An 18,776-nucleotide genomic window follows, 5' to 3' on the forward strand; every position below is an offset into this window, starting at 1 on the left:
ACTACATAGTTATTTAATAAAGATTGAAAAACAGGAATCATGTATAGTGTTTTTGTACTGCCATCTTCTGGCTATTTTAAACTTACTCCAACGAAATCAATAGTGTTTTCCTTCCGCATTTTAAAGTGCAGGACTGTGAAACTTACAAACAGCAACACGTATTTACCATGATTTCGATACGTAAACAACGAGAAGATGCTTCGTGAACGTATCATGTCAGATGTTATGAATTATTGCTGATTCTGATCAATGAAAGCGTGATAGATTATATTTCATACTTCCTGCTTCTCGACTGCTGCTATGGTAAGACATGATCATTTCGTTTGCATTTAATATTTATATAATATACAGTATAGTTGTGTAGTGTTTATTTAAGCAGCGTTTCTTTTATTGATCAAACAAGATTGTTATTTGATATATATTATTGATATTAATTGATATTATATCATTGATATTATACAGATTAACTATTGTTGTTTTTATTCATAATTGTTAACATTTAAGGTATATATGATTTCATTTTTGTGGTGTTTGAAAAACACAGAAACACTGAGTTGTCACATAATGTATGGTTAAACGTGTCACCTTTGTTGTGACGTCAGCAGATAAAAGCGTTCTTTTATTACTCGGGACCTCTGATATAGTTGTTTCATTTATGTTTTAAATTAGTCTCAGATGTTTTTCCTCCAATTTTTTTTGCTTGTGAGAAACAAATGATACTGTAATTGTTGAAATTCATGAAGAGTATGTAGGTGTAAAATGAATGCCATTTAATCTCATTATGTCTAGTAGAAATAATGTGATTTTAAACAGATCTAAACTGTAAAATAATTTCAAAGCAATTTGGTCTGTGCTTGTTTTTGTTCCTTGCCAGGCTCATGCTGTAACTATTTTTATTTTGTTTTGCAGGTTTGTTTAGCCACGACACTCGAGTAATTCACTTCAGATCGAACGGAATGGCTTGAATATGTCAAATGACAACACGCATCCGCATATGATCTCGCGTACTTGCTCGAAACGATGGCAGAGGAAAGCGTACGGCTTACGCAGCATGAATACGCAGAGGGGTCCGGTCTGGCCGAGGCGTTCGAGATTCTCTCTCAGGCCACCGAGGAGCGATTACTCAGCCTCACTTACAAAATGGGCAACACGTGTGCAGAGGTGATGGTTCATGCGATGTGCTTGATTCTTTTGAAGAAGAACGAAGATGCTCACGCCAAGCTGTTGGCAAACCGTGACAGTAAGGTTGTGAACTTCTTGGCTGAAATGATCAAGGCGCACGGAGAAAGTCTGAACGGGAGCCACGTTGGGGGTTTTAAGATCTCAGGCCCCGACGTCGAGGCGCTGTTGGATATTGCAAGAGTATTTGCTGTATTGGTGCGGGAACGATTATGCGAAGCGAAGCTCCGAGATCAAGCATATAGCGTGGCACTTGCAACTAGCAAGAGGGCAAATTTGCGATCTTTAGATGTTGAAAACATCTCGGAGGAGATCAAAAATGCCTGTGGGTTTCAGACTAGTGATGAATTTTCAAGTTGTGAAAATGGCGGGTTGAAATCTCTAGACGTATCGGTTGGAAACGTTAGCCATCCATCCTCGCTGCGATCCAGTTCGGTATGTAGCTCGCACACTCTGGAAATTAGCTCGCCAACCATTGCGGAGTCTCGTATGGAAGAATCAAAGCCGATGAGTCTACGCACATCCCAGACTAGAGAAACCTGTCGAGACCAAGCACTACGTTGTCCTGATAGACCGACAAGTATTCCCGCAACCGCACTACAGACACCTCGCACATCAGACGTCGCAAATGGATCGACCAGTCCAAAACCCAAGCCGTGTTTAGATCGCAGCGGAAGCTCACGGCTCCTGACGTCCAAAAACACAGATCCAGGTTTTGATTTTTCATCCAACCCAACAAACGCATCCAAAGTGGAGTCTCAACCTGCAAACTTTAACCAATATACCAATACGCCACAACCCCATAGGAACTTCATCCCTCAGGCTGTGAGCGAAGTCGAGGACGAGTTTTACTCCTTCGTCATACTGCACGAACCGGAAGACGCGGATGAAGCTCAAAGGCTCAAGAACAAACTTGAAGGAATAATCTCAGGGGTCGGAGTGACGTTCTCTGAATTCGAAGAACCCGGCCGGTCCACCTTGTGCTGCATGGAGGACGCCATCAACAACTCGGCGTTCACTCTGCTGCTGCTCACCCGAAACTTCAACACCAACCTCAGCGAGACGAGCACTGATTCGGCCATCTTCAACTCTCTGGAAAAGCATCACAAGAGGCACTCGGTCATCCCGTTGCTGCCTCAGGAGAACTGTTTGCCGAAGGACCGGCGACGGCTGGTGCTCCGCGGTACCGTCCCTCTCGACGAGAGCAGCAGGACGTTCGAACGCGCAGCTTTGAGAGCGATGGCGCCGATGAGGGTGGCGATCCAAAGGGAGGTGTGGATGAAAGAGCAGCGAATTAAGAAGGCGACGGAGGAACGAAGGCGACTACAAGAGGACAGAAGTAGAAATATGGACCTTAGACGGGAGACAGAAAGATTGGCGCGGCTGAGATTCGAAACTGACATGTCTGGCTCGACGCCTGTATATCACGCTGCTATGGATCAAGGCCGCGGACCGATGCCAATGCACGCAGCCGCTCAACCAGGCGCCTGGCAGCAGCCCTCGTGCATCCACATCGGGAACGCGCAGAACGTTATGATCGGAAATAACTCGACGATGAATATCGACCATGTTCAACACAGCTCAGAAGAAGATGATTGATTAAAGTTGCTATTACTCTGTAGGAATATTGTTGGTTTGATATGGAGGTGGTTCTCAGTTATTCTAATGATTTTTCACATATGCCTAAATGCCCGTTCACACCAAGAACCACAACTACAAAGTTCCCGAGTTCACACCACAACTACAACATTAAAGACACAGAAGAACAATATAGTTGAGATCACTTTCAGGGTGTTGTTTTTTTTCAGATGTGAATGTTAAAACATTGACAGAAAAACTACATTTATTTGATTAGTCAATGCTCTTGGTGTGGACTGGCCTTAAGCGTCCTTGCAATAAAAATATGAAAACTCATATTTATAATGTTCATTGATATTTTCACAAAATAGGTTTTTAATCAGAGATGTTTGTTGGGTATTTTTCAGATAAATATATGTTTAGCGAAAATTCCCAAATCTGTGGAAATGTTGTACAAATAAATGAAACTAAATCAAATCACTGTCATCACAAAGCCTGTCTTATATTTACGGAGTTTGAAAAAAAGTGTTTATTTATTAAATTGACATACAATTTATTGTATGGGTGACAGTGTGATGTTCACAGCATAAATGCTTTGTACATATACAGTACATATACTTCGTAAATAGTTAATTAAGTTCCAATAATAATAATCATAATAAAACATTTTTGGAAATCTATTTTGATAGGGATGCTCTGATACCATTTTTTAATGACCAAGTACGAGTACCAATATTTGTTTTCTGGTACTCCCCAATACCGATGCGTGTTTTTTTTTTTTTTTTTTTGGTGAGGTGCACTTTTCCAAGCACGCACTTAACACACTGAAACTAATACGTCTGCCTCAAAACACATTATGAAAAAAGACTAATTTATGTGCTTGTCACAAACTTGACCTTGGCTGACCAACTTTATGGAGATGCAGATTTCATTTTCCAACAGGACTTGGCACCTGCACACAGTGCCAAAGCTACCAGTACCTGGTTTAAGGACCATGGTATCCCTGTTCTTAATTGGCCAGCAAACTCGCCTGACCTTAACCCCATAGAAAATCTATGGGGTATTGTGAAGAGGAAGATGCGATATGCCAGACCCAACAATGCAGAAGAGCTGAAGGCCACTATCAGAGCAACCTGGCCTCTCATAACACCTGAGCAGTGCCACAGACTGATCGACTCCATGCCACGCCGCATTGCTGCAGTAATTCAGGCAAAAGGAGCCCCAACTAAGTATTGAGTGCTGTACATGCTCATACTTTTCATGTTCATACTTTTCAGTTGGCCAAGATTTCTAAAAATCCTTTCTTTGTATTGGTCTTAAGTAATATTCAAATTTTCTGAGATACTGAATTTGGGATTGTCATTAGTTGTCAGTTATAATCATCAAATTAAAAGAAATAAACATTTGAAATATATCAGTCTGTGTGTAATGAATAAATATAATATACAAGTTTCACTTTTTGAATGGAATTAGTGAAATAAATCAACTTCTTGATGATATTCTAATTATATGACCAGCACCTGTATATATGAGTACGAGTACACGAGCTGTATCGGGCCCGATATTGACACTGGTATTGGTACATCCCTATATTTTGATATTGCCTACTTACATTAAAGTAAACTGTATAAATAATTTAATGAGACAAATTAAATAAAATTATAAGTAAACTAAAAAAACTGTTATGTACATACACCACCATTCAAAAGTTTACTATAATGTTTCTCATAATCTTGCAAAACTTTATCAAATCCAAAATTTAATTATGACAACAAATTTCTTAAAACAAAAACTGAAGATGATCAAATAGTACATTTGTAATGTGTGTAATTCGTTGATGAATTCTAAAACGTGGGGGGGGGATATATAGAAAAACTGAGTAACTGACCCTGAACTTGTGAACGGTTGTGTAGATGTAAAAATGTATAAAATAAAGCAAAATTTAAAATAATCTGCAAGCCTCACACATCGAGCCCATTGGCTGTTCTCGGTCGTCGCTCCTCCCGCGGAAGTGCGTCACAAGGTCACCAGCCAAACAGGTCACTCGCAGCGTAACCAAGATGGCGGCCTCCTTATGTCAGTGTTACCAGGTGAGTTTATCATTTTAACTGTTTTAACATGACATTAAACAGCGCAATTAATATCAATATTATTAGTGTAATGTTTGCGATGAAATCAACAACGTCGCGTGTTTGATTCGTGATTTCTCTGTGTGTTTCCTGTGGAAATGTGATCAGATCTAGTAAGTCATGCTGATGAAACATGTTTTTGGCTTTGATGGAAAGTGAATTATGAAATATTATTCGTTATACGCTGTTTACGATTGTATTTAAATATTGCTTTTAAAAACAAAATATCTGAGCACAGTCTATGGTTGTAGGACTTCATCTTACACAAATGTACTATGGTAATACCATGTTTTTGTATGGACATGTACCATGGTAACAACATCCTTGGGTTCTGGGCGTATGTCATGTTGTTATGTCAATATCAATGTATTTGAATATGATCGATCACATTTGTTGTTTATTTATCCAAGTACCATGGTATGTCATAAATGCCACCTGATGTCATAAATCTACCATGGTACCAGTATTTTTATGATTAAATGTTTTTTGTGTGTGTGCAGCTGTGTGTCAGAAGAGGTTGTGTGCTGTTATCCTCTCGTCAGTATGTGTCTTTATATGACAGAGCGAGTGTGTATAGGATATGTGGATCCACCATCACTACATCACAGGTGAGTGTCTGTTGAATCTCGAACACTATGTTGATTTCTCAAAACCTTGGGGGCCGCCCGCAGAATTGATTGAAAATAAAATGTCACGATCAGTAAATGCTGGCTAGGTAATATTTAACTGCTGTCTAAACAAGTTGTTCTTGTGTGATGATGTGCAGGAGAGGTTTATGTCTTCTGGTGGCGGTCGCAAAGGCTTCTTGGGAGAGTTTCTGGACAACCTGAAACAGGACCTGAACAAGAACAAAGAGATGAAGGAAAACATCAAGAAGTTTCGCGCAGAGGCCATGAAGCTTGAGGATTCGGATGCCCTCAAGCAAGCCAGAAGGAAATATGTACGTCTGTCAGCGAATGATGGGCTGTCATTTGAGGTCATGTTGTATTGTGGATATAATCACAAACATTGTGTGATGTCATTTGTCAATGTCTTTCAGAAAACCATCGAGTCAGAAACAGTCAAAACCTCAGAAGTGTTCAAGAAAACGATCGGTTCAATATCAGAAACGGTCAAGGAGGTAAGTCTGTATGATCTGTAAATATAAAAAAACAGTTCATAGAGAACATTTAAATGTACTGTATGTATATTAAACCTCACTTGAATTTTCAATTTACATTAATGACAAACATGCTAACCCTGCATTTTTCCCGCAGGGTTTGGAAGAGGTGAGTCGCACAGACATCGGAAAGAAAATAAAAGAAGGGATGGAAGAAGCTGCCAAAACGGCCAAGCATTCGGCAGAGACGGTGTCTAAAAGCGGAGAAAAACTCGGGAAGACGGGAGCCTTCCGGGCAATCTCACAGGTCAGAATACAGACAATGCAATGTTAAATCTGCTGTCTCTGTGAATCTGTTCAGAACTGTAAATGAAAACTGTACTAAATCTGAATCTCTAAAGAGTGTCGAGAGCGTCAAGAAGGAGATCGGTGACCTCGGTCAGAGCGGACCGTACCGGCCGCCCAGCACACTGAGGAAGAGAAGCGACTTCTCATCGAAGGTGGGCGGCAGCGAAGCTAAAGTCTTCGAAGCCAACGAGTAAGTCGACTCGCCAGAAAACGAGATGAGAACATTTACAAGCATCATTCAATTTTTATTTAGCGTTAATAACAGTTGAATAGCAATATGCATTACATTTGTTGTGTCAAATGAATATTTTTTATAATAATACGATCTCACATTTGTGTGCTTCTCTTACGCAGGGAAGCAATGGGTGTTGTTCTACACAAAGACTCTAAATGGTATCAGCAGTGGAAAGACTTCAAGGACAACAATGTGGTTTTTAACAGTGAGTGTGATCTATAGATGGCGCCACACTCCATATATTGTCAGTTGGTTGTGTGCTGCATTATTTGATTATTTTGCTTTCTGCCTCCCAGGATTCTTTGAGATGAAGATGAAATATGACGAGAGCGACAACGCCTTAATCCGAGCGTCTCGCGCCGTCACCGACAAAATGACAGACATCATCGGTAAAGCCAAAGACGAACATTGTGCACCAGTGTATCAATGCTTAACTTGCTTTTTCTTTGTAATCGCTAACTTTTATTAATTATGGGTCAGTTACAATCTGAGGTGCCTAATTTATAAATTAAATTAATACATGTGACGCTGGAGCACAAAACCAGTCTTAAAGTCCCTGTGAACCGGAAGTTACGGTGGTTTTTACTTCCGTATTCTGACACATTTCCAAGTGAAAAGGAATTTCAAGGGAGAAAATTAGTGGGCGTGGCTTGCGTTTTTCCCTGCGAATTGATTGGATGTGTAAAAACAGTTGTTGCATTTTGAAATGAAACTGGCAGCAGACTGACAGTTGAAGGGGAGGAGTTAACTTCCGGCCAAGCCGTCTAATTTTTGTCATTTGAGATGGATAGTCATTTCAGGGTGGAAGTGCATTTTCAGATTTTAACTGAAGATTATGAGGGTTCATGAATTTTAAAAAGAAAATAACCCACATTGATAAGCTATTTACTATGAATGCTGCAATATTTCATGAAAAAATAAGAAGTGTCATTTTTAATTTCACTGGGACTTTAATTAGCACGGAAATATTTGTGGCAAAAGGCAACGAAACATTGTATGGGTCAAAATTATACATTTTTCTTTTACGCCAAAAATCATTAGGATATTAAGTAAAGATCATGTTCCATGAAGATATTTTGTAAATTTCCTACTGTAAATATGTAAAAATATATATTTTTGTGATTGGATGCAGCAAAATCGCTAACAAAAATGGCTGAAAACACGCCTACAACCCGCTTTTTGGGAATTGCCCACTCAAGTTTGGTATCTATGTAAAGCTTAGAATTTCAGCTTTTGGGTTCATCTACTCTCCACAACATCATTACAGCGGTAAGCTAATGGAGAGTGTTAAAACAAACCCGTATCTTCTTAGCAACGGCCTGCTACAGCACTTCTGATTAACAACTTCAAAGGCCATTTTCTCAATATGTCGATTTTTTTGCACCCTCAGATTCCAGAGTTTTAAATAGTGGTATCTCGTCCAAATATTGTCCGATCCTAACAAACCATACATCAGTGGAAATCGTATTTATTCAGCTCTCAGATGTATAAATCTCAATTTCGAAAAATTGACCCATAAGACTGGTTTTGTTGTCCAGGGTCACATATTAATAAACATATTTTGTGTGCGTGTTTAGTTAATAAAATAAAAGTTTTAATGCATATGACTGCAGTTGTCCAAATGATCTGATGTTCTCAGGTGGGCTGTTCTCCAAAACCGAGATGTCTGAGGTTCTGACCGAGATCTTGAAAGCGGATCCGAATTTCGACAAGGATTCGTTCCTGAAGCAGTGCGAGAAGGACATTATTCCCAATATTCTAGAGGTGAGACATGACATCCCAGAGTCCATTCATCTGAAATATCAACAGAAATTCCAACAGCTGAACTTTTGCTCCATTTGTAGGCCATGATTCAAGGAGAACTGGACGTCCTCAAAGATTGGTGCTACGAGGCTGTAAGTGTGTGAGAAACGCATCTCAGATGTGTGAAAGAACATTGAGTGAATGAGATGACTGAGAATCATCACACACTTTGGTGTTGAATCTGAAGCTTGCGGGGAAATGACATATCGACTGATTTATCGACGTGTTCTCTTGGTTTTAGACGTACAGTCAGCTTGCTCATCCCATCCAGCAGGCCAAAGCCATGGGACTCCAGTTCCACTCCAAAATACTCGACATTGATAACATTGATGTAAGTTTGTAATATTTATTACTTGCATGTTTATTACTTACTCAGTTTTACCGTCATGTGTCGTTTTCTCATGTTTTTGCTCCAGTTGCCGATGGGTAAAATGATGGAACAAGGTCCCGTCCTCATCATCACTTTCCAGGCTCAACTGGTGATGGTCATTCGCGACGTGAAAGGCGAAGTCGTGGAGGGCGATCCGGTGAGTAACGGCCTCCCAACACATCACATTACAAATCACCATTAACATCTGGAAGCGCTGATTCACAACTCATCTCCTTGTGAATCAGTGGCGTGATTCACCTCTCGCGGCCCCCGTATGAGATCACTCGAGACCCAGCGGAGCCCGGAGCCATCCTGACTGAGCAGCTTATAAAACAGACTTGTTATAAATCTATTCAAAGGCCAAATGTAACGGCACACGGGGGATGATTCTGTGCTGGGAGTTTGTAGTTAATTATTGCGCTCGGCTATCTGCCGACACTTCGTTCTGGCAGTTTCAGAGCGCTCGAAATTAAAAACCGTCTTTTATTTCCCACGGCTGATGTTAGCGTCATGTGCTCGATTAAATGCGATGATGTAAAGGATCATTTTCTCCGCATGCGCTTGCAAAGTGTCTGACAAATAAGAAATTATGTTACTATAAGAAAATGAGGCATGAATCTTTTGGGACGTTGTAAATGTTTTTCCCAAAATGTTTTAGTTAAGCATAACAAAATATATTCATTTTAATGAATTATTTTTTACTGCATTTATGCTGATCAAAGAATATGTTACAGTAATGATTTCTCTATCGAGAATTTTGTAAAAATTTGCGATGGTAAAAATCTTAGTGATCTTAAAGTTATAATACGTAACTTGTCTCTTTTATGACCGCCTCTGTTTAAAATAACAAATTGCAGGTTATTTATATTTACGTGTGTTAAAGACAAATGATGTCAAACTGACATTTCCCATGAAATCGTAATAAATTTTATATTACATTATTTTTATCTACTTGCTCAATAACATTTTGTTAATTTTTTTAACCCAAAAAAGTTACGGATTGCAGCTTTAAACTCGGTGAAATATTCTTTTGAGCAGCTTATTTTTAATAATCACCCAGTTGCATTTGTGTGTGTTCAACAGGAAAAGGTTCTCAGGATGATGTACGTATGGGCGTTATGTCGAGATCAGGAGGAGTTGAACCCGTACGCCGCCTGGAGACTCTTGGACATCTCCGCCTCCAGCACGGAGCAGATCCTTTGAGAACGGGCTATACAGCCTCGGGGACGTGTGGGAGGGGTAAGGGGCGAGACTCCGCCACAGGGCGTGGCCACACATCATCACGTTAGCATCACCCGGCCCCTTGCTTTCGTCCAGAGCTCACCCAGGAACCCTGACTTGACCTCAGGGTTGTGAACCTAACTGGGCGGCGATTAGGGCGGTGACGTGGCCCTTGGGACGAATGCACGCCATTGGACCGAAACCCCCTTCAGTCATGCTAAGAGACTTAGAGACTCATTTTTGTTTACGTTTCGTCTGTTTAACTGCGCTGAATGAAATATGTCATGTCTGTTGGTTGCCAGATGACATTTAAATGTTTAAGAAATCCAGAAAGTTGCCGTAAACTGGTTTAATGATCATGAAAGTACTTAATTTGTATTGAGTTTAGATAATCAGACCTCCCTGTGCATCTTCAGTGTAGACTGTCAGGAATTGTGGTGGCCGTCAGGTCGGCACAAACGTGTTTGAGCAACAGATACAGTGTCTCTATTTATTTTTTTGTTACATGTAAACTGGCGGCCACAGATTTGGTCCTGGTGCTTCTTTATCAGTTTATATCGTTGACCTGTTTTCCTCCAGAGACGGTGTTCAACGCATCTTTTATTGAGTCAACAAATAATTTTATATAGTTCAACCTCAATTCCGTGGGGCCTAAAATGATCGGTCATCTTGGGAGCTTTTCTCAAAATTTTCCAAAAAGAATATTGTATCATTCCCTTTGAAACGTAAACAGATGTGCTGTTTGGGTGAATCGTAAAAATGAAATGCAAATTAAAACTATTCCACGCTTGCCCACTCATTCAAAAAATGTGTTGAAATGATACTCGATTTACTCACATTTAACAAATATACACAACATCTAAAGAACTTTTCAAGGCGATAAGTGTGTTTTCTTTCTGTGTGAAGCTGTTATTCTAAACGTTTGCCTCTCTGTCGCCATCTATGTGGGAAACATGAAATTGCGTCAAACTCACATTTCCCACAAATCAGACCTGACGGCTCATTATTTTTAATTATTGTAAGCATCGTGAGTCAGAGTACTATATTTTTTGGATTTTATATTTTAATTCGATAACAGATTTTGGTATATATATAAAAAGTTGCATATTGCAGCTCTAAAGTACGTTTTAATATCTTAGTTTACAATGCTGCGTCTTTGACTCTATTGCACTTTCAAAATGTTTGCTTATGTAATTCGTCCGTTTAACATCTGGCTCAGCCAATGACTCAAAATTTTTGGGGGCAATTGCAAATTTGGTTTTGCTAGTAGAATTTCAGCGAGTAGAAATGTCGTGAAATCGTTTTCTGATGTTCAAACCCTTGACTCAATTCTCATGTGGCACTAAAGACAAGTCATGCATTCTAAGAGGTTTGCTGGTTGTTTCTGGTTATTTAGAGGGATGTAACAATATCAAAATCTCACGGTGCGATAAAACCTCGAGATGTTTATTGCAATATTTAAACTGACTCATGTTGACTTGGAAATGTGCCATAAGCATCCTCTTTTCTTTATCCTCTAATCATAACTGTTGCTCAGAGGTATGAGTTATGAGATGGGTCAAATGACCTAAAAATCCCTTTTATAAAATAAAATAATTGCACCAGATGGACCTTGACAAAGGTAACATTTATTATTTTTCTAACATTCTCTATGTTAGGCCCCGGAAGACCTATCGTTTCATAAAGTCATGTGACCGCGATAACATTGAGACAATTTTGCTATTGCGATAATATTGCTACATCCTTAGATATTTATTTGCTCAGTGATTAAGAAGATGCTTTCTTATATAGTGGCCTTAATGAATTTCCTGTGTTGTGAGTAGGCGCTGGCCAACACTCTGTGCTTGTCCATGCATGCTCTTGAATGTGGGCACATCGCTTTTGACACGGATAGATTTATCGCCAGGGTTCTGGAAACACAGGCGAAGCTTGATAATCAAGCCTCCGCATTCGTTCATACATGCCATTGACAAGATCGTCAGTTCGATGATGGATCTTCACAGCTTTAAGAAAGCGCCGAGTTGTGTAGTTCTGCTGACTAAAGGCTTCCTGGACTTTTCCTACGTTTGCCACATTGTGTTCAGGAGCTTTGGTTCAGTGGAGCCTTAAAAAATGTCAAATGCAGTCTCAGGAAATATGGTGTAGTCTCATCTTAAATTATACTAAACTTTACAGGGTTTTTTTGCAGCCTACTAGGCAGTATTCTGCAAGTAATGAGATGCATTTGTAAGGTTTTCTAACGGAGCCATTAAGTTCGAGGTTTGATATTGTTCATGCATATCAAAGTATGATATGTGGTCTGGTTGTGAACGCTGGAAATGTAATAGATCCTCCATTCATACAAAAAATATTAATATATATTATATGTAGTATGGTACAGTTGTATTATTTTCCCAGTGTCTCCTCACAGAACTGATGGCCTGTGTGCAAATGAGATGCAATTAGTGTCTGTTTAATGAGAAACCCCCTGTATGTATTGATCAGGCCTTTAGGGTGTTTAGTAAGTAATGGTGCATATTACAAAAAGAAAATTAATGGGTTCAATCACTCACCATGAAACCTGAAGAACATGTCAGGGTCGTTTTTTACCCCAGACCATTCAAATTAAAAGATTTAAATACATAATATTTGTTGTGGTCCTGTACAGAAACCATTGTGTTACAGTAAACTCTAATGAGAATCACTTCTTTGTTGTGCTCGAAAATAATATTGCATTGCAAAAAATCAGCACATTTTTATTTTTAGAGCTGCAGTCTTTACTTTTAGTCTCTTTATCGCCACCTAAGTTTAAAACGTAAAATTGCAGGTTACTTTACGTACTTATCTTCCCTTACGAAAATTAACCATGTTTTTTTTTTTGTGGTACAATTGTAGTCAAGTCAACTTCATTTATAGAGCGCTTTTTACAATTTTCATTGTTACAAAGCAGCTGTAGTAAGTAGTAGCAACCATGGTTTTTTAGTGTATTGATTACGGCAAAACCATGGTTTTCGTAACCATGGTTATTTTGTGGTAACCAAGGTTTTACTACATTAACCATGTTTTTGTTTTGTTTGAAGTAAAAAAGCGTACGAAAATTAACCATGGTTTTACTAAAACCGATGGTAACCATGGTTAATTTTCGTACGCTTTTGTGTGTTGAAGTCGTTACGAATGACGTCAACTGACATTTCTTGCAAAGATTTCTTGATGGAAAGAACATCTAGTGTTCTTTGGGGAACAAAAATTGTTTCTCTATGGTACCAATTGTTTTAAAGCGTGAAAGCTTTCAGCTGTGTATCAGAATAAGGAGGCAGAACACTTTCTTATCTACTTTTTTGTAACATTTATTTTAACAGATTGCATACTTATGGCAAAATATAATTTCTTAGAATTGCTTTATTTGAGGCTTAAAAACAATATTGTGTAAATACATATATTCACATGACAATACAATAAAGAGTGCAGAAGTTTGGTAGGGTCGTGTAGGGTTACGTTAGCTTATACTCGCTCAAAATTAAGACTGATTGTCACCAGACACAAGCGGCACAGCCTTTATCAGAAATTATTGCTTTGTTTTGGAGGATGAAAACGATACCAAATCCGCTTTCTATTGATCAGCACGTCTTCTGCCTCCGGTTTCCCTGTTAGTGGCTTTCAGGAAGGCCATTTGTCAGCGGTTCTAATGCAGAGGAAGATGTGTTTGTGTCACACAAAGGGAGAATATCAGCTAGGGAACTGAACTGGTTGTAAATTTCAACTTCAGAGCTTTTATTGTCGTCAACATGGGGGACACTTTCTTAAAATGATTTCTTTTTCTTGAAGTAGTTGCTACTGTATTCATTTATCGATGACGTCATTGCATGCAGAAGTTCAACCAAACATTCCTCAGGAGTTCTAAAATCGGATTGAAAGCCGGAATCAGACCGCCAGATGCCAGAAACAGACAAGAAGCAGGAAATTATGCTTGATGTTCTGGAAAACAAGTCTAATGGGGTGGCAAACCTTGTGGAAAATGTGTTCGGCTCTATATATCCTCAACGTCCAGCCGTGACTGATGCCCTCCCCAATTACCCCCAGGGCAGTTACTTACGCCTTCTCGGGCGTTTGTTTGCTCTGTGGAAGTGACAGCTAATCTATAGGTGTAAATCAGAGAGTTGGAGGTTGGGAATGCGGTAACATAAGAGTCTCCCTCTTTGCTTGGTAATAATTTATTTAATGGTGACTCTTTATGGCGTGCTAAATCAACCCGGCAAGATTGGTTTGGGCTGTTCATCGACATATATGGGGAACGCTGTGAACTTCTAAAACGATGATGAAATTGAGATTTTGGTTGCAGTATTGCTTTTGATGGCAGGGTGTGACGTTTAGTGTATGAGGGTAATTACTGGAATGGAAACAGTTCGGTGAAGTCCAGATTATACATGGGAACCTGAGAACATGATGTTGTAAATTTTCTCTTCTGTAACGACCGTTTCCTTATATTTTAATTTTGCATTGAAGCAATATGGTGACTTAATTAAAGTCATTAAACGGCTAAATAACATCTGACTTGCGTTTCAACTTGAGCAATCCTTTACAAAACCTTATCATGGTTCTATACAGTGTTGGGTGTAACTAGTTACTACGTAATTAGTTACTGTAATTTAATTACTTTTCCCTTGAAAAAGTAAAGTAAGGGATTACTCTTATTTTTTCTGTAATTTAATTAGTTACTTCTGATGTAATTAAACTAAATACTTTGTGTAATATGTGTGTGCAATAGCGGAATTGACATAAAAAAGTCTAACTTTAAAATCCTTGCTTTAATGTATAATTCTCATATTTGTAATACTTTGGTCAGTTAATAATAATACTTTATGTAGTTTAATATTATTTATTTGACTGAATTAAAAGAGCCGTTTCATGCCTATCCTTGAATCACTTAACTAGTCAAGGTTGATATAGGATATAGAAAGTAATTAGTAATAAGTAACTAAATACTTTTTGGAGAGAGTAATTTGTACAGTAATCTAATTACACTATTGAATATGTAATTAGTAACTAGTAATTAATTACTTTTTCAGAGTAACTTACCCAACACTGGTTCTATAATAGTAATTTAGCCTAATTTACGCCAATATTACTTCACGAAATTGAGGTAAAATACGACCTCAAGTTGCTTATTGCTTCATATCATATCGCATAAAGCCACTAGGAGTTTAATGGTTTCACAACTTCTCATTGGAAATAGACATCAAGGGTACTTTATTGCAAGCTCACCCATGCCGAAATGTCCCCATAATGCAATGTTTAAGTGCATTGAGCTCTCTAACTTACCCTTAAGGTATACAAATAAATCACAACTGGTAAATAAGTCTTGTATATAAGATGTCTGCTAAAGATCTGTAAAACATCCGCTGTGTAAAAACATCTGATAAACATCTTACAAAGGCAGTTTTACCTACGTTCTAAATCATAAACATCTACAGACATTATGTCTATATGAGACGTATTGCAGATGAGCAAACATACAAAAAATTCGTCTTGCAGATGTGAACGAAAACATCTCCCAGATGTACAGTATGGGGTGGTTTCCCGGACATGTATTAGCTTAAGCCAGGACTAGGCCTTAGTTTTTACAAACGTACCTTAAAAACAAACATTAATGGTGTGCATCTTAGGCCAAAAAATTGGCCCTGATATATTTTAAGCAGTTTTCAGTTAAGACAGCTCAAGCCTTTATTTTAGTCTGGGACTAGCCTAAACCCTGTCCAGGAAACTACTCCTGTGTGCTTTCTCTGTGCGATAAATAAATTACAGCCGGCGTAAAGCTTATTAAAGTCCAACTGCATGATCGATAACAGGTTGTCATATTTAGGAAGTCCAGATAATATATGAAACGAGAGGAATTTTGAGCACGGACGAAAATATCGAAATCAACTCCTCCTGTCTCTTTGGAAATTACCGATGCAGATCTGATTTTAATATTTAATGTCCCACCTCCAGGTTGGTGCTAAATAAAGATCTGCTTTGCCATTGTAAAATCGTTGATTTGTGACCCCGTCTTTCGTAGGGGGATCCACGTGTCCTGAGAGATTCCAGGGTCACGTTACTCAAACGTCGATGACTCTTCGTATGTAATTAAATTAGACCTGATCAATAAAAGCCATAGCGGCTTTTGCGCGAAACCCTCGAAAGCGACGCCTCCGTGCATTATTGATGCTGCTCTGAAAGTGATGGTAATTACCCAGAAAATGTCATTTAATTATTTGGCTGGAAGTTTCAAGTTTGTGGAATAAATTGCTTTGAGTGGGTTTTAATCAGATAGGCTACTCTGTAGTGTGGTTTGATATTAAGGGACGCTTAAAACCCAACGCTACTCCATAACCAGTTTCTGAGCTCACGTAGCCTACCAAAACTAAGAAACAACAAATGGATAACTGGCATTATGGAAGAATTTAATTAAATGCACAGACTAGTTTCGTGGTTGAAGCATGCAATTCCCATAATTTCATTATTCAATTCATTTATTAATATGATCAATCATGGTAAATGTTTCCAGATTTAACCTGCTGGTTATGCTAATGAATGGCGCGTTTTTAGATGAAGCCTAATTTTTCAGCGAAAGCTGTGAAACTTCATTCTCTTACTATTTCAGATGCACACAAGAATAAGGAATACAGATAACAATCGGGTCATGCATTTAACATAAGTAAAACATGCATACACAAAACTTGCGTAACTGTGTTTATTTTACGTTACAAACTCCTTTATTACGCATATGGCGCTTTTGACTAATTGAATTTATTACACACTTCAACTCAATTACTGTAATGCCGGTATAGATTTACGTCCATGTGCAGTCATGCAATATTAACATCTCATGCATATACAATGCAGTTGGCTATGCCGTCAAACGACTGCCTCTGTTTTGGCTCAAGAAAAGGCATAAATCCTCCAAACTCAATTCCCAAGGTCATTTAAAGGCGTAATGTGTTTACCGCCGGGCTGTTTCGCTCATAATAAAACCATTCCCATTGGAATATTGGGATTGATGAATGTCTATGGGATATTGATCAATACCTGCTGGCGAACGGAAAATGAGTGACCATAAGTCCAACTCAATTCACAGAGTTCAGAGCCGTTCGGTTTCACAGCTCAGAGAAAGCAATTGTTTTATAACAAAGCCCTTATTGGCTGTTATTTTAGATAAAGTAGTGGATTTTATGAAATGAAATTGATTTTATGTTTACTTTAACATGAGTTCCGCTGCATCAGATTATGTGATGATGGCAGAGGCTATTGAAATGTACCTTACAGAGATACTACATTTTTTCTTCTCCAAATGGTGTCCGTTCAAATTTCCAAAACAAACCAAACACAGCAGAGTATCACGGCGGGGAGAATTTTCTGATCACCGTAAAGGTTAATGAGGTGTGTTTGGAGCTCAGCGAAGACTACGCTCTTTACGGAAGACGGTGCATTTGTGGCCGGAGGGGGTGGCGATAATGACGCCCCACGGATCTCATTATCAAGGTTATTGATTCGATCGGGCCCCCTGCTTTCGCCCTGACGGTCCTTACGGTTTCTGGTTTGGATGGGCATAAGCTGGCTGAAGTGCCTCTCTGTGTCTCTTCTGACCCCCACACAGTTATATTTTCATGCTTATTAAGGTATCGTTAGCTTGAAGGACACAATCATGTTATGTTTAATGAAAGCTTTCATGCTGCAGTTTCACATTTAATGTTTTATCATTTACAATATTTGATCATTATCATCATCATTGGTGTGAATGGGCCTTTAGTCAGACATTGACCTGGCATAAACAACATTTTGAATCATGAATCTCATCCCGGCTGTCCCGTCAGCGATTTTGAGCGAAGCGTTCTGTGAAGAACACTCTGATCTGTCTTCTGTAAAACATAAGTTATAAGATCCTTTCAGCAAAAATATATGAAACCGTGCTGGATTCATTTGGGTATTGAACAGATTCTTAAAAAAATAATAATGACAAGATTTAAGAATCTTAGTTGCGAGTCTGCCAAAGCAGCATCTATTGGATTGCTTGAGAACGGTCTGGAGGCTATATGGAGATTTATCTCGCTGTTGGTGGACATTGTGGTCTGAGGGACAGGCTGGCATCCGCAGGCTTGGCACAAGCGAGGACGGGCAGAAAGTGGGGTGGATGGCAGCAGGAGGGACAGATTGTCGAGTTTTTTTTAGTTGGACGACACTTTTTGTAGGGACTCATTTCTAAAGGTTAAGATGTAGAAAGTCAATTTTTTGTGGTAGGCTACATATTAAAAAAAACTTTTTTTAAGATTTTCCCCTAAATGTTTTTTTGCACAAAGGATTGAGTTGTTTCACTTTTTTTGTGAATTTACTTTTTGACAATCTCATTTTGTTTTGTCTGCATCAATGTTTGTTTAAATTTAGTTTCTGGTATCTGTTATGTAATTGGGTGGATGCGTTAGGGTACACGTTGTTATCGTTGGCAACAGATGGCCGATGGTGCCATGAACAGATGGGGGATGAAATGATCACAGAGGGGCTTGTTATATTTTCATTTATGACAGTTCACGTGAACCTTGTACTTAATCGTGGCAAATTTATGACTATATCTATGTTTAATTAATGGTAGTGTATAAAATTTGTTTTTTCTTTTGTTTACTTTGTCAGTAATACCATATGTTTGCAATTGCATTTTTCAATAAACAAGAGAAGACAATAAAACTACACTAGATTATATCAGGGCAAACAGTTCATAACTGTTTAAATGTTCTCATAAACCTACCATAAAAATGTGAAGGATTTCTTAACCATGACCTAGCTGTCAATCAATCACCTGTCAAA

General features: G+C 38.7%; 2 protein-coding genes across 2 annotated transcripts; both read left to right on the forward strand.

Moving 5' to 3' along the window:
* The first annotated feature begins 86 nt into the window (after nucleotides 1-86).
* On the forward strand, nucleotides 87-4,135 carry ticam1 (TIR domain containing adaptor molecule 1). The gene is made up of 2 exons (XM_057326053.1): nucleotides 87-303; nucleotides 910-4,135. Exon 2 carries the CDS (start codon nucleotides 1,021-1,023, stop codon nucleotides 2,776-2,778), a length of 1,758 nt encoding a protein of 585 aa, XP_057182036.1. The 5' UTR covers nucleotides 87-303; nucleotides 910-1,020; the 3' UTR covers nucleotides 2,779-4,135.
* A 658-nt stretch (nucleotides 4,136-4,793) lies between these two features.
* Nucleotides 4,794-12,624, forward strand: timm44 (translocase of inner mitochondrial membrane 44 homolog (yeast)). The gene is made up of 13 exons (XM_057325768.1): nucleotides 4,794-4,847; nucleotides 5,387-5,494; nucleotides 5,653-5,826; nucleotides 5,926-6,006; nucleotides 6,143-6,292; nucleotides 6,387-6,523; nucleotides 6,688-6,773; nucleotides 6,865-6,957; nucleotides 8,208-8,332; nucleotides 8,413-8,463; nucleotides 8,613-8,702; nucleotides 8,788-8,898; nucleotides 9,825-12,624. Exons 1-13 carry the CDS (start codon nucleotides 4,818-4,820, stop codon nucleotides 9,942-9,944), a joined length of 1,356 nt encoding a protein of 451 aa, XP_057181751.1. The 5' UTR covers nucleotides 4,794-4,817; the 3' UTR covers nucleotides 9,945-12,624.
* Nucleotides 12,625-18,776: the final 6,152 nt, after the last annotated feature.

The sequence above is a fragment of the Triplophysa rosa genome, linkage group LG25 (assembly GCF_024868665.1).
Source record: "Triplophysa rosa linkage group LG25, Trosa_1v2, whole genome shotgun sequence".
NCBI lineage: Eukaryota > Metazoa > Chordata > Actinopteri > Cypriniformes > Nemacheilidae > Triplophysa > Triplophysa rosa.